Raw genomic sequence first — 14,302 nt, 5'->3', positions numbered from 1 at the left:
AATAGGCTGAATCTGGTATTGCAGGTTTATTTATTCAATTGAAAAAACTGCAATACCAGATGATGCCACATGAAAAGGAGTGGTGCTGCTTTGGAAAAGGAAGTAGAATTTTTTTTTGCAATTTTTTAAATCTTGTAGTACCCCTATAAGACAACCGGACTTAGCCCTAGGAATGCAACTTTATCAGGGTGAACTGGATACAAAGAGACACCGAGATGATGCAAAATATATATCTTGGCGCGCCCTACAAAAAACGGGGGGGGGGGAACCATGAGATGCAAAAAGCCACAAAATTCTGACCATGGGATACATGGAGAATGTCTAGGACTTCGTTTCTATGCATCAGCACAATGTTGCGGCACCAGAGCCACTTTTTTTTTTTTTTTTTACTGGAGCGCTCCGCCTGCTATGAATCCCCAGGATGGAGGAGAGCTGCACTTTTTATCAGCGTATTATTTCTTTATTTCTACATTAATATTGGCCCGTCTCTTCATTAGCGTTTTCAGGTCAGCAATGTAAAACGCTCATATAAAATATACATCACAGATCGCAAAATTAATCCTGCTAATATACATACTATTTACTATGCAGGAGAACTGCACAAACCTCTACTAATACCATGGCACAAAAAAGTGTTCTGTACTAGAAATTGTATTAAATCTGTTTTTTTTGTTTGTAGATAAGTGCACTGAACATGTGAAAAAAAAAAGGATTTAAAGGGAATTTGTTGCAAAATAATTTTAGGGTGTAAGACCTCAATATGGGGGAAATGGTGCTTGCCACTGTCAATTTTAGAATTTTATCTAAAAAAAAAAAAACCAAGACGTATAATATAGTAGAAGAGTTAAAAGCGGCTGTCCAGTTTAAAATAAGTTATCACCAATTGATGATAACTGACTTGTAAGTGGGGGTCCGACGGCTGGAACAAGCACTGATCAGTGGGGTTACAAAATGGAGTGGCAAATGGGACGTCCTATCGCTGGTCCATTCTTTCTCCATGGGGCCTCCAAAAAAGGCAGTGCTCATCAGCCCCACAGGGAATGAACGGAGCTGTGGTCGTACATGTGCACTTCTGATCCATTCTAATGGGGGTGCGAGTACCAGCAGACAGACCCCAAGAGATTAAGCAAAACTTTGTTTTTTGATCAAAAACATGCGAAAGCCATCCCACCTCTTCACGGTGACCGTAATTGGGACAGTCCTAACTCTATTATTAAAAACCTTACCATTTGTCAAGTGACATGTATGTAGATAAGGGCTGAGATGGACTGGGCCCAACTAGTAAACACACAGTCATGGAAGACCACATCAATATAATGTCCAGCTCAAAGGAAAGGCAGACCACACCGTTATGTGCACATGATGCAAAGTGGCCGAAAACTTTAACGGGGTTCACCACTACCAGACAACCCTTTCTCTATCACTGTTTTGGAAAAGTAAAAAAAAAAACACCTATATTCACCTCCCATTCCGGCGACCTTCCAGCCGGCACTGGCTCTTCTGCGGATTGCGTGACATTATGTCATGTGATCCCTTGGAGAGCCAGTGCCGGTGTTACTAGGGGAAACCAGTGATTGAGATGAGCTTGTCTGAGGAGTGGACAACCCCTATAGGTTGAATTAGGTGCATGCATAATACATGGATTAGCAGAGGTCGCTTCACTGTGCCGGCCCCAGATGCCAATACTAAGACATTATTTGATGTGTTGCTTTACTATCAAAATTGGACGAAATATCTATCGCTGATATTGAGTTTGGGTGCTTTATTATAGACTGTGGCTGTATAAAAACAGAACTACAGTACAGACCAAAAGTTTGGACACACCTTCTCATTTAAAGATTTTTCTGTATTTTCATGACCATGAAAATTGTACATTTCCACTTAAGGCATCAAAACTATTAATTTACACATGTGGAATTATATACTTAACAAAAAAGTGTGAAACAACTGAAAATATGTCTTATATTCTAGGTTCTTCAAAGTAGCCACCTTTTGCTTTGATGACTGCTTTGCAGAGTGAAGGCAAAAGGGCCAACAAGTGCTAAGCATCTCTGGGAACTCCTTCAAGATTGTTGGAAGACCATTTCCGGTGACTACCTCTTGAAGCTCATCAAGAGAATGCCAAGAGTGTGCAAAGCAGTCATCAAAGCAAAAGGTGGCTACTTTGAAGAACCTAGAATATAAGACATATTTTCAGTTGTTTCACACTTTTTTGTTAAGTATATAATTCCACATGTGTAAATTAATAGTTTTGATGCCTTCAGTGTGAATGTACAATTTTCATAGTCCTGAAAATACAGAAAAATCTTTAAATGAGAAGGTGTGTCCAAACTTTTGATCTGTACTGTGTATGTTTGCAAATTGTAAGGTGACTCTGTGCATAGATAGCACAGCGGGGGGGGGGGGAGCAAAAGTGAAGTTGTCACAATTCTGCATATGTCTGACCCTCTATTTGTATAGTGAGCGTAGATAGTGTTGAGGTACACAGCACACACAACTACAAAAATCCATTGCGGTTTACCTGTAGATTTCACCACATACCACAGGGAAAATTGGCAGAATTAAATCACAGAAATGATCAGCCGTGTCTGCGTCCAATTTTTGCAATCTTATTCACTTTGCTGCTACTTTAATCCGCCATCCTCATCCTCTAGATGTGAAAATCGGCAACATGTGAACAAGCCTTAAATGTGGGACCCTTTGGTTCAATGTGCCGCCATATGGTTTCTCCATACACCAACCAACCATAATAAAGGAGTAGCGATCCTTAGACGCATTGCTTTAGTGTATATTGTGAAGTGTATAATAAAGCTAGGGATATGCGGCAACTTTGGCCTCGATGTGTTTCATGCTGGAAAAGATCTCTTAGTGCCACTACTATTACCGTAAGTGTATTTAGGGTCAAATTGCAACCTGCAAATTACCGCCGCAAGCAGTCATAAGTCATAAAAAGTCTGAACCGGTTGGCTTTTTTTTTTAGTAACTTGCTTGCTGCGTATGCAGTACCTTGCTGGCCGCTGCATAGCCCTGGCTTAGTATATATTTTTTTTGTTATGGATTCCATTACGCCACATGAATTCAGGTTTGTAGATTTGTACATGTGCCATATTACAGCTCCATAAAACTTGTGCTTTCGAGCCATATTTTACTTAATTCCTGGCTCTCATCTGCCCGTTTTCTTTTGCGTGCCTCCGTCACTCCACTCTTTTCTTCTCCTTTCTCTCCCTTGCTCTCTCCCTCTCCTCCCTACTCTTTTCATCCTTCTCCCCCTCTCTTCCTCCATACTACAAATTGAAATGATGTGGAGCGTGTCTCTCTGCCACTTCACTGGAGACGGCTTTACACGCGCAGCGAGAGATAGCTCTGCTGCCCGCGGCCTCCGTCTGCTTCTGCAGCGCGACCCGAGCCTGTAATATCACTGGCGGGAGGGGGCCAGTGCCCCCAGGTGGAGAGATCTCAGAATGCTTGCATTACAAGAGTATGTGGACCACCGTACGCTCTCGCTGTGTGTCAGTGGCCCGTGTAGGGTCAGACGTGTTTTTCTGCAGTGCCCTTCATAAAACATTGTCTCCGAGTTTGGCATCAGACGAGCGCAGTGTGCAGTATTCCAATAAACCAATCTGTTTCCCTCCTGGCACGCCGCCTAATCCTTCCATGCTTTTATTTGTTTCCGTCCATTAGTTCCTGCCACCATCACCTCTCACCCCAACACAACGATTGCAATCAAAGGGCAGACTAAGGGGTTAAACTGCACGGCACGAGGAGAGCGCCCCATTATTATCCGCTGGGAAAAAGGGGACACGGTCATAGATCCGGACCGGAACCTGCGCTATGTGATCGCCACCAAAGACAGCGGCGACGAAGTTATCTCCACTCTGACGGTAAGAATGGCGGATTCATCGGAACCTGTAAAAATAAAGAAATCAATGATAATATAATAAAAATGGAGCATCGTCTTCTTCTAACGGTTATTTTTGGGCTTCCAGCTTAAGCCGGCGGAGCGCGGAGATTCTGTGTTTTTTTCATGTCATGCCATCAATTCCTATGGAGAGAACAGGGGCCTCATTCAGCTCACTGTGCAAGGTACGGACCATGTTAAATGCATATATACATATATATATATATTTATTTTTTTATTAGTTGTTGACCTTTTCCAATTTTAATAAATTTGCCAGAACCTCCAGACCCACCTGAGCTGGAAATTCGAGAAGTGAAAGCTCGCAGCATGAACTTGCGCTGGACACAGAGGTTTGATGGAAACAGCATAATTACTGCGTTTGATATCGAATACAAAAACAAATCTGGTAAGGCTCAGTCTTCTCTTTGTAATGATCTCTATCCGGGGGAAGGGGGGTGATTGCAGTCAAAACTGAGCCCCTCCGACCTAAAGCTTCTAAGGGCCATTGTACTTGTATTTATAGCCCATGTTTCTTATCAAGGTTCTATGACATCACTGTGGTCCTTCGCGTTTCATTGTAACTTCATTATGTTTATTTTTTCTGTTACGTGACATCACTGCGGTGCTTAGTTTAGAGTTGTGGCATCACTATGATTTTGTTCTGTTCTGTGACATCACTTTCCTTACTTTACCAGTGACATCACAATGTTTTTTTCACTTTATGATTAGCTGTGATATCATTATGTTCATTTTCCCTGTTCTGTGACATCACATCCTTTAGCTATGACATCACTATTTATTTTTCGTATCTGTGATATCAAATTGATCCTTGACTTTTAGCTATAATGTCATTTTTTTCTTGTTTTGTGACATCACTGTGCACATTATTCCCATGTTGTTACATCACTGTGCACATTATTCCCATGCTGTTACATCACTGTGTGCATTATTTCCATGCTGTGACATCACTGTGTGCATTATTTCCATGCTGTTAATCACTGTGTGCATTATTCCCATGCTTTTACATCACTGTGCGTATTTTTCCCTTGCTGTTACATCACTGTGTGCATTATTCCCATGCTGTTACATCACTGTGTGCATTATCGCTATACATACATGTGATTTCACTGTGTGCATTATTTAGCTGATGTATAGCTGTAAACAGACCTGAATTTGGCAGAACTGTCCATATTTTGGGGGTACAATCCCAGCAGACTCTGAACTCTCCCAGGATTAGGGGTGGCCCAGCTCGGTGGCATTTGGGTTAGGGATTTCCTGGGTCGGGCTGGATGTGGGACTTAATTTTGCCCTGGTGTTGCGAAGTATGGGGGGTGCAAATGTAGGATCGATTTGGTCCTTATACAGTTTGCATATTGTTGGCAGCACGTGGAAGTAGGATTCGAGAGCCCTCCTTTCCTGAAGGTCGGAGGGAGCTCACAGTACCACTGCATATTGCCTTATGCACAAGACGTTTTAGCACTGAATGAACCTTTCTAACAATCTTTCCCGTTTCCGTTAGACACCTGGGATTTTAAACAATCCACTCGAAACATCTCCCCAATCATCAACCAGGCAAACATTGTGGATCTGCACCCGGCCTCTGTGTACAGCATCCGAATGTATTCCTTCAATAAGATTGGGCGAAGCGAGCCAAGTAAGGAGCTCACCATCAGCACCGAAGAAGCCGGTGAGTTATCCCTGACGGGGGATGGACAAGGAGAATATAAAATAAAAAGTGATTGATGTTTATGAAAATATGGCAGGCATCATGGTTTCCATAAAGCCACCACAGTGTAGGCCGTTGTTCCCTAGCGGTTCATCTCCTTGGTGCTCATACTTGTAAACTGTTAGCGATCTCTTCTGACTTATCATACACATGAACATTTGACTCTTGGCTAAGACAAGAGGTGAGAAGGCCACATAAACATTACAGAAAAGGCGTTCGAAGTTGCCAGTTTGGCAACCTGACTATCTTAAGGATTCTGGGGCTTCCTCATGGTCCGATGATGTTGGGAGAGAGAAAGATCAGACTTGTTCGATTCCAACACCGGTTGCTTTTTGGTGTCCATGGATGAAAGGTGCAATAAGTCTCTAAATGTGACTTACTCCCCTCTACCCATTGAAAATGCATGCTTGCTTGTCCAAGCCGTACATTCATATGTATAGAGGTGTTGGAAGGAATAGGTTTTCATCCACTAGTTTGTTGAAGATCCATGGCCACCTTGCATGGCAAAGAACAAAATATTGAAGTGGACTCTATGCTACATATGATGATGACATTCATATGTTCCTTATTTTCGCAGCTCCCGATGGACCACCCATGGATGTTACACTTCAGCCGTTGACATCCCAGAGTATCCAAGTGACGTGGAAGGTAGGAAGGATGGGGGACTTCTCAAGATTCAGCACTTTGGTGCTAAGCATTACCCTTTGTTGGCGCCTTTTCTGTATCGTAGTTCATCTATTGTTTGCGTTGTCCAGTTTCTCTGCTCAGATTTTGATTTTTAATGCGTGATTAAATAATTATAACCCTCTAGGCCCCAAGAAAAGAATTACAGAACGGAGTGATCCGAGGGTACCAGATTGGATATAGAGAGAATGGTCCGGGTAGTAACGGCCAGTATAGCATCGTGGAAATGAAAGCCACAGGCGATGGCGAAGTCTACACTTTGGACAACATGAAGAAGTTTGCCCAGTATGGAGTGGTTGTCCAAGCATTCAACAGAGCGGGAACGGGACCATCTTCCACCGAGATAAATGCTACTACATTAGAAGATGGTGAGTGCAATATTTTATAGCCTAACCTGTCCTGATTCTTTGTAATGTTTTGAAGATGGGTCCTCAGAATATTTTGTGTGATGGGCCAAGAAACTCCAGTCTGACGCTGCAAGATATAACGATCTAACTGCTCATCTGGAGGCCAGCATCCTACGCACCATTGTAGATCATCACTCATTCTATGTGTTACGTGTTTGGGCTTAAAGGGTCAGCACACACCAAAGCCAATTTCATACTAGTATAATGCACCCCTTAGTTATCTATAGTAGTATAATGCATCCCATAGTCATAGATTTTAACTGCATGTGCGTCTGAGGGTACACGTTCAGTTACTGAACTGACAGAATCCTGCAGCTGGGGCCTGGTGAGCAGAAGAGAGGGGGCGTCTCTGGTCACCGGGCCCCATATGCCAGTAAGGGCAGTAATGACTTGATGGCGGTCCTCTCTACAAGACTGATAACAGCAGCTTGTCAGGAGCTAAAAGGGAGAGGGCGAGATGTGAACAGATAACTGCTGTATATGAATCAATGGGCTGAAGAAACGTGGCTAGGATCTTAGGAGTTAACTCTTATCCTGGAATGTAACTACTGTGCTGTACAGTATGTGAAATAAAAAGTTCTCATTCCAGGAGAATAGAAGAAAATAGAAAAAGCAAGTCAATTGCAAACTTGCTTATTTTCCTGCAGACTAACTAAACAATTTAATAACCTGAGAGTGTTTAATTTTGAGAATGTAATTTTTTCGGAATATGTATAGATCATAATGTGCATTCCACTGTATATCGCCCACAGTGCCTAGCCAGCCTCCAGAGAACGTACGAGCTCTTTCCATCACATCTGACGTGGCGGTCATTTCTTGGTCCGAGCCACCTCGAAGTTCGCTCAATGGGGTTCTTAAGGGTTACAGAGTTATCTACTGGTCACTCTACCCGGATGGAGGTAAGTTTTAACCAGAAGGATAAGACTAGTCATGTTATTGAGGAAATCTGATAAGAGCGTCTTTTTATTATTTTTGCCTTAGAAGGGTAGTCCAGGATCCCCCATCAGTGGCCAAATTCAAGAGCAGTAATCAAGAGTGTCCTTCGCTCTGGAGGACCCGTCTTGTCCAACATCACACAGATATTCTGTTGATATGAATGGACACTATGCAATGCTTACTTTACCCTCTAGGGGTGCTGCAGGAAAATTAAATGGTTAATGCCAGATTTCCCTACAGACTAAGGCTGATCACTGAGGATCTCCACAAGCTAGCGTTTTCTGACCAGTTTATTAGGCTCCCTTCTAACGAGTAGGGATTGTCCAAAGGGGAGAATTGGTTTAATAAAAGTGCAAATTTAATATTGATTTGGAGAGGAAGATTTTTTTTTTAATCCTTGTTAGATGTTACGATTCCTATAGAGGTTGTTTGTAGGTTCAGTGAATTGTTTACCCGTTGTCCCCATCTGTGGTGCCAGTCAATGTGCATGATGCGCACCCAGACTTCACTGCAAACAGCAGGTGCATAGACTATAGGCTCTACAGACACGCGGCTGCACGCAACGCACAGTGTCTCTGTACAGTCCTGGTCTCCGAGAATATCTTGCTTATTGCAAATTTTAAAGGGGCGAGATTATAGTGTAAATAGACTCATTTAAAGGGATGACTGACTGCACCATTGCCTCGTTTGCAGAACCATCATGGTCCTGGCATCCCAATTTTTTTGTTACGGCACATGTTCCCATGTTTCGGTAAGTGATAAAGGGGGCTGGATATCTAGGTCCGGTCAATAGCTCAGCCCTCCTCTTCCCTGGTCACTGCCAGTAGAAACATGGAAGTGAAGCCTTCTGGTCCGCAAAAGAGGGTCTGAGATTGACCAATTTCATAATTAAATTATATTATTAAGTTCAATTAGTTTCTAATAGCAAAAGATCAGAATAACGTCTTGTGTCTCCGGACAACCCTAGTATTACGCTTCATTCTCCTTTGCACACGTTTCCCATCGATTTGACTCCAAACCATTTTTGTCGACAGAATGGGGAGAGATGCAGAATATAACCACCCCTCGAGAGCGTGTAGAGCTGAAATCGCTGGAGAAGTTCACCAATTATAGTGTGCAAGTCCTGGCGTACACGCAAGCCGGGGATGGAGTGCGCAGCAGCGTGCTGTACCTGCAAACCAAGGAGGACAGTAAGTAACGTGGCGCCCGAGGACGCAGACTCGCTATTTCTGTAGGAGAGCGTTACGTGCCGTAACAGGACAGTATATAGGTGTATATAACCTGTATACTCCGCTAATCCTCCCACATTCTGCTCCATCCAGTCCCAGGTCCCCCTGCAGGAATTAAAGCCGTGCCCGCCTCGTCCAGCAGCGTCGTGGTGTCCTGGCTTCCTCCAACTAAACCAAACGGCATCATCCGGAAATATACCATATTCTGCTCCGTGCCCGGATCTGGCCAGCCTGTAAGATATATACTGTATATACCCACATCCCTTCCTATAATTAACCCTCTTCCCTCCACAGCCCATTCCAGTTTTCGCGCTTTCGTTTTTTATCTCCATCCGAGAGCCATCACCTTTTTTATTTTTCTGTCGACATTACCCTATGAGGGCTTATTTATTTATTTTTTTCTGCAGGACGAGTTGTAATTTTGAATGATTACATTTAATTGACCAAATGGGTTGCAATTGCAAAAAAAGGAAGAAAAAAACGGTCATTATGCCATAGTTTTGGGGCTTTCGTTTCTACAATACTATTCAGTATGGTTACATTGATTTTTAGTTTGTTTTAGTACTTCAGAAAAAAAAATGCTAAAAAAAATTGTTAAAAATACCCCTTCAGTTTCCATATTGTGACATCAATAACTTTCAATATTTGATTTTCGGCTTATTTTTATTCTGCACTACGAGCTGTAACTTTTAGTGGCACCTTTTTAGATCATTTTTTCCAAAGTGACAAACTTGAGAGAGGCACAGCAGTGACTCTCGGGTGCCAGCTGTGTAACGCAGCCGGCGTCAGCGCTGTATGGAGTGGTCTCAGTTCCAAAGTCCTTTCCATACATTGTGTGGAAGATGTCACCAAGGAATTAATGGGGTATTCCAGCCTGCCTAAGTGATTCCCTATTTACTGGATGGGTGATAATTGGTCACTCAGTATGGGTGCCAGTGATGAGCCCTCTAGCGATCACCAGTAGGAGGGCCTTAGTTTTCCCCTTGGTTCTTCACTTGATGCCCGACTACGGCCATGAGGAGTTGACGGCCACTCGCGAAAGTCTACGGAGAAGATTCCAGTTGTTCTGTCCGGTACTGGAGGTCGGACTCAATCAAGTGGAGCTGAATGACTGGACACAGCCCGTGCCCGAGAGCAATACTTTCTAGAAAAGGATCCACTATATTTTTCTAACCTCAGAACAGCCCTTCAGATCTAATTTTTCAATAGACATTGACGATAACCAATGGTTTCGATCCCTTCCTCTAATAAATATGCTCCCCTCTGTCCCCTCATCTTCCACTACTACACTTCCCAGCGCGCTCGGTTTTCTCCGCCACCCTCCGTCCTCCATTTCTCTCTCTAAGGGAGAAAAATTCATCAGAATAAAATGGAAATCGTTTGAAGTTTTTGCTCTTTTGAAGTTTCCCCCCTTCAGTCTCTAGATGGAAAAGATGATGCCGCTGGCTAGAAGCGGCGGCTAATTAGGCTTAATTATGTACGAGGTAAAATGATTTGATTATATGCAATTCTTAAAGCCACATTATGGGGTTGTGTGTTTGGTTTTGCTGCTTTTTTTGCTTCTTGTCACCAAACTGATTTTTTTTTTTTTAAATTGCGGGCACGACATTGCCACCTTGGCCAACAAATCTTTATGGGTTTCCATTTGCTTGGATCAATGTTGTTCTTGATTTGCGACTAAATTGCTTTACATTTTTCTTTTTTGGTTTCTTTTGTTTTTCAAAGGCCCCTAGTGAATATGAGACAAGTCCTGAATTCCTGCATTACCGCATTATGCACCTTCTTCGAGGGCAGCAGTACATGCTGTGGGTAGCTGCGGTGACCTCCGCCGGACGAGGCAATGTGAGTGAGCGGGTGATGATTGAGCCGGCTGGGAAAGGTAAGGACTGATTTTTCTCTACATTTGCAATAATAATCGCATGTAATATGGAATCCATCCATCATACTCATCTATATAAATTCTGTCACAGCTCCCGCCAAAATCATATCATTTGGAGGTACCGTGAGCACTCCGTGGATGAAAGATGTCCGGCTGCCGTGTAGTTCCGTAGGGGAACCAGCTCCAGCCATGAAGTGGACTAAAGACAGGTCATTTTGAGTTTTAGACTATGCATTATGATCGGAGGTTAGAAAATCACGTCACTCCAGATCAGAGAGCTCACCTTTTGGCTGGGTCTGCATTGAGAATTAGGCCGCAACACATGTTGAGTGGCCAAAGATCCACGTATGGTGCTGCCACATCCAGCAGCATAATCTGAATGAACAAGAGGTCTCATTGCAATCCCAAGGTACTGCAACAAGCAAGTCAGAACCAGTTGGGATTATTTGCGACTTTCTTGGAGCCGCTCCAGTTCCTAACGTGTTACAATGTGACCCCGTACATTTGCGATACACCATGATGCAACGATATTTGGTCGCTCAACTGGTCTCATATCCAAAGTCGCCAATTAGCCCCAACCTTATTAGCAGGTATACCGGTTTCAATCAAAGTCATGTCTTTCCACCTTATTGCCATCATAGTCATTGTGTGTTTATGTTGCTTCCGCTTGGCACAGAGTGATCAAGATCTGCCCTACTAGAAGGTTTTTATGTAAGCGCCCCCATACATACAAGAGCAGAGTTGGCTGAGCCTGTGGATTTGGTGGGACCAGCTGACTACCTTATGAGTAGGGGACCTTCCAACTCTCTCTCGACAGATAATGTAAGGGAAAGAAGTATCAACGCCCAATGCAATAATTCCGTCTGGTGATAAGACTGCCGCCAAAGGCAGTGGCCCCTATCCCCAGTGAGAACACGTGCTCTCTAGACCGCACCGATCATGAACGTGTGAAGGTCATCTAGTTGACCTTAACTTGATGACCGTCTATAAGGACACATTTGTTTGATGCATGATGGCACAATGCAATATCTGTCTCTTCTACCCTAGTGAGGACTCGGCTATTCCAGTGGCATTAGATGGGCATAGAGCAATTTATCCAAATGGCACGCTCACTCTCCGGTCCGTCAAAGCTGAAGACTCCGGGTACTACACCTGCACGGCCACTAACACTTTGGGTTTTGATACGATAATTGTTAATCTCCTTGTGCAAGGTAAGAAGCACGGAAGGTGTGGATAAAAAATTAGGGTAAACGTATTCCAGAAAATGTCTGAGAAATGCACCAATGCTGTGTCTTGACTGCTCGTCTCATTTCCTCTGAAGTCCCTCCTGATCAGCCTCGCCTCACTGTGTCGAAATCCTCAGCCTCCTCCATAACGTTAGCCTGGATCCCGGGAGACAATGGTGGAAGCTCGATCAGAGGTACATTTATATTTCCATCGAGCAGTGCAACTTACATTGACACCACATTTCAGCTGTGATTCTTTTTCTGCATCACATAGATGATATGTATAATAGTTTCATCCAGTTTTCTGTAAAACTCTCCTGCCTGCAGATCTTGTCGGATAATTCTGGGTATGATCCATGATGCCATGTTGCCTTATTTTCTACATGTCCCTCGTTCATCACCATGTCACCTGTGTCCTCCTCAGGTTTCGTCCTCCAGTACTCTGTGGATAATGGTGAGGAGTGGAGGGATGTTTTTATCAGTTCCTCGGAGCGATCTTTCCGTCTGGAGAATTTACGATGTGGAACTTGGTACAAAGTGAAGCTGGCAGCCAAGAATAGCGTCGGGGCCGGAAGAATCAGCGAAATCATTGAAGCCAAGACTCACGGGAGAGGTGAGAACTTCCTTACTGTGGAACTTCCATGGCTGCTGCTCTGTCTCGGCTCTTACCTCGTGGTCACCATTATTATATTTGGGTTTCTTACAGAACCATCTTTTAACAAAGACCAGCCCCTCTTTACTCACGTCAACTCAACTCACGCCCGGCTGAACCTCCATGGTTGGAACAGTGGCGGATGTCCCATTACTTCTGTGATCCTAGAGTACCGTCCGCGAAGCAGCTGGCAATGGCAAAGTCTGAGGGCCAACGTTACCAGTGACGTCTTCCTGACCGACCTCCGGGAGGCCACCTGGTATGAGCTGAAGATGAGGGCTTGTAACAGCGCCGGTTGTGGGAATGAGACAGCACAATTTGCAACCTTGGATTATGACGGGAGTGAGTATGTCAGCCGTATTAAAGGTGGCTCTTCAGCATTAAGAAAACATGACTGCCGTCTTCTGTAGTCAGCAGCGCACTGCTCCATGTCTGCACTTACATGATTCATATGAAAGGGGTTGTCCAGCACCAACATATTCATGACCGATCCTTGAAATAGTTATCAATAAGTGATTGGGGGATCCAAACCCAAGCACTGCCACTGATCATCTGATACCTGCACTGGCAGACGGATCTACGCAATGTGCAGAGCCGGAACACAGCGGCCCCTTACACTTTGTTTAATGGCTGCCACGAGCACTGCTCCTTATCTCACATTCAAGTGATCAATCATTCACACCACCCCTCCACATAAGGGTTCAATCTCTCCATGCAAGCTGGCCACCCCTCCACACAAGATGGCCACTTCTCCACACACCCCTCCATGCAAGCTGGCCACCCCGCCACACAAGCTGGCCACCCCTCCACACACCCCTCCATGTAAGCTATCCAGTCCTCCACGCAAGCTGGCCACCCATCCACATAAAGGTTCCATCCCTCCATATATGCTGGCCACCCCTCCACGCAAGCTGGCCACCCCTCCACGCAAGCTGTCCAGTCCTCCATGCAATCTGGCCTCCCCTCCATGTATGCTGGCCACCCCTCCACACAAGCTGGCAACCCCTCCACGCAAGCTGGCCACCCCTCCACACAAGCTGGCCACTTCTCCACACACCCCTCCATGCAAGCTGTCCACCCCTGCACACACAAGCTGGCCACTTTTCCACACACCCCTCCATGCAAGCTGGCCACTTCTCCATGCAAGCTGGCCACCCCTCCACACAAGCTAGTGTAGCGCCCCCACCGCCGCAGGGCCGAGGGGTACCCGGTACCGGGCCTACGAGTCTCTGCTTCTGGAGGTTGTCACGGCGGCTAGGCCCCGGTCCATGACCCTGCCGTGGGGCGCACAGTGAATGATGGGTGTGGTGGTGCGGTGCAGTAAATAACGAGGACACCAGGTTGCAGTCTCTTTACCTCTTTACTGAAGATCTCTGAGTCCACAGTCCAGAATACGGTTCACCAGGCTGCGCAAGTCCGGCCGGTCCAATGGCACCTCCAGAGTTCTCCTCGCAGGTGGAAATCGGTGCCTTCCTTCTAGCGCTATGTGTTGTGGTCCTCCCCTGCTGTGCTTACGGAAAGTCCCCACAACCGTTGTGTCTGTTTCTTAAGTTCCCTCACAACTCGATTAAATGATGTTCTTCTAATCCTCCGTCCCTCCCTGATGTTCTGGTTGGGACGGCACCCGTTTGACGTGTAGGCTCGGAGCTCTTCCGGGACCCTAGA

The 14,302-nt window shown here is 44.9% G+C and overlaps 1 protein-coding gene across 7 annotated transcripts in view; it reads left to right on the top strand.

The window, feature by feature from the left end:
- The window catches only part of DSCAML1 (DS cell adhesion molecule like 1), a 243,785-nt gene that overhangs the window by 211,593 nt on the left and 17,890 nt on the right, over positions 1-14,302 (top strand). For 4 of the 7 annotated variants that reach the window (XM_077249896.1, XM_077249895.1, XM_077249893.1 and 1 more), the window contains exons 12-26: positions 3,682-3,881; positions 3,987-4,083; positions 4,176-4,304; positions 5,418-5,585; positions 6,202-6,272; positions 6,436-6,676; positions 7,468-7,614; positions 8,686-8,841; positions 8,974-9,113; positions 10,606-10,759; positions 10,851-10,968; positions 11,807-11,970; positions 12,081-12,179; positions 12,410-12,598; positions 12,692-12,979. In XM_077249896.1, the coding sequence (XP_077106011.1) occupies positions 3,682-3,881; positions 3,987-4,083; positions 4,176-4,304; positions 5,418-5,585; positions 6,202-6,272; positions 6,436-6,676; positions 7,468-7,614; positions 8,686-8,841; positions 8,974-9,113; positions 10,606-10,759; positions 10,851-10,968; positions 11,807-11,970; positions 12,081-12,179; positions 12,410-12,598; positions 12,692-12,979 (2,361 nt within the window). Of the gene's footprint in view, positions 1-3,681; positions 3,882-3,986; positions 4,084-4,175; positions 4,305-5,417; positions 5,586-6,201; positions 6,273-6,435; positions 6,677-7,467; positions 7,615-8,685; positions 8,842-8,973; positions 9,114-10,605; positions 10,760-10,850; positions 10,969-11,806; positions 11,971-12,080; positions 12,180-12,409; positions 12,980-14,302 lie in introns of all 7 variants that reach the window. The other 3 variants (XM_077249892.1, XM_077249891.1, XM_077249890.1) reach the window with 1 other exon arrangement.

This window comes from Ranitomeya variabilis, chromosome 4 (genome assembly GCF_051348905.1).
Source record: "Ranitomeya variabilis isolate aRanVar5 chromosome 4, aRanVar5.hap1, whole genome shotgun sequence".
Classification (NCBI taxonomy): domain Eukaryota; kingdom Metazoa; phylum Chordata; class Amphibia; order Anura; family Dendrobatidae; genus Ranitomeya; species Ranitomeya variabilis.
This window is presented reverse-complemented; position numbering and strand designations above follow the sequence as displayed.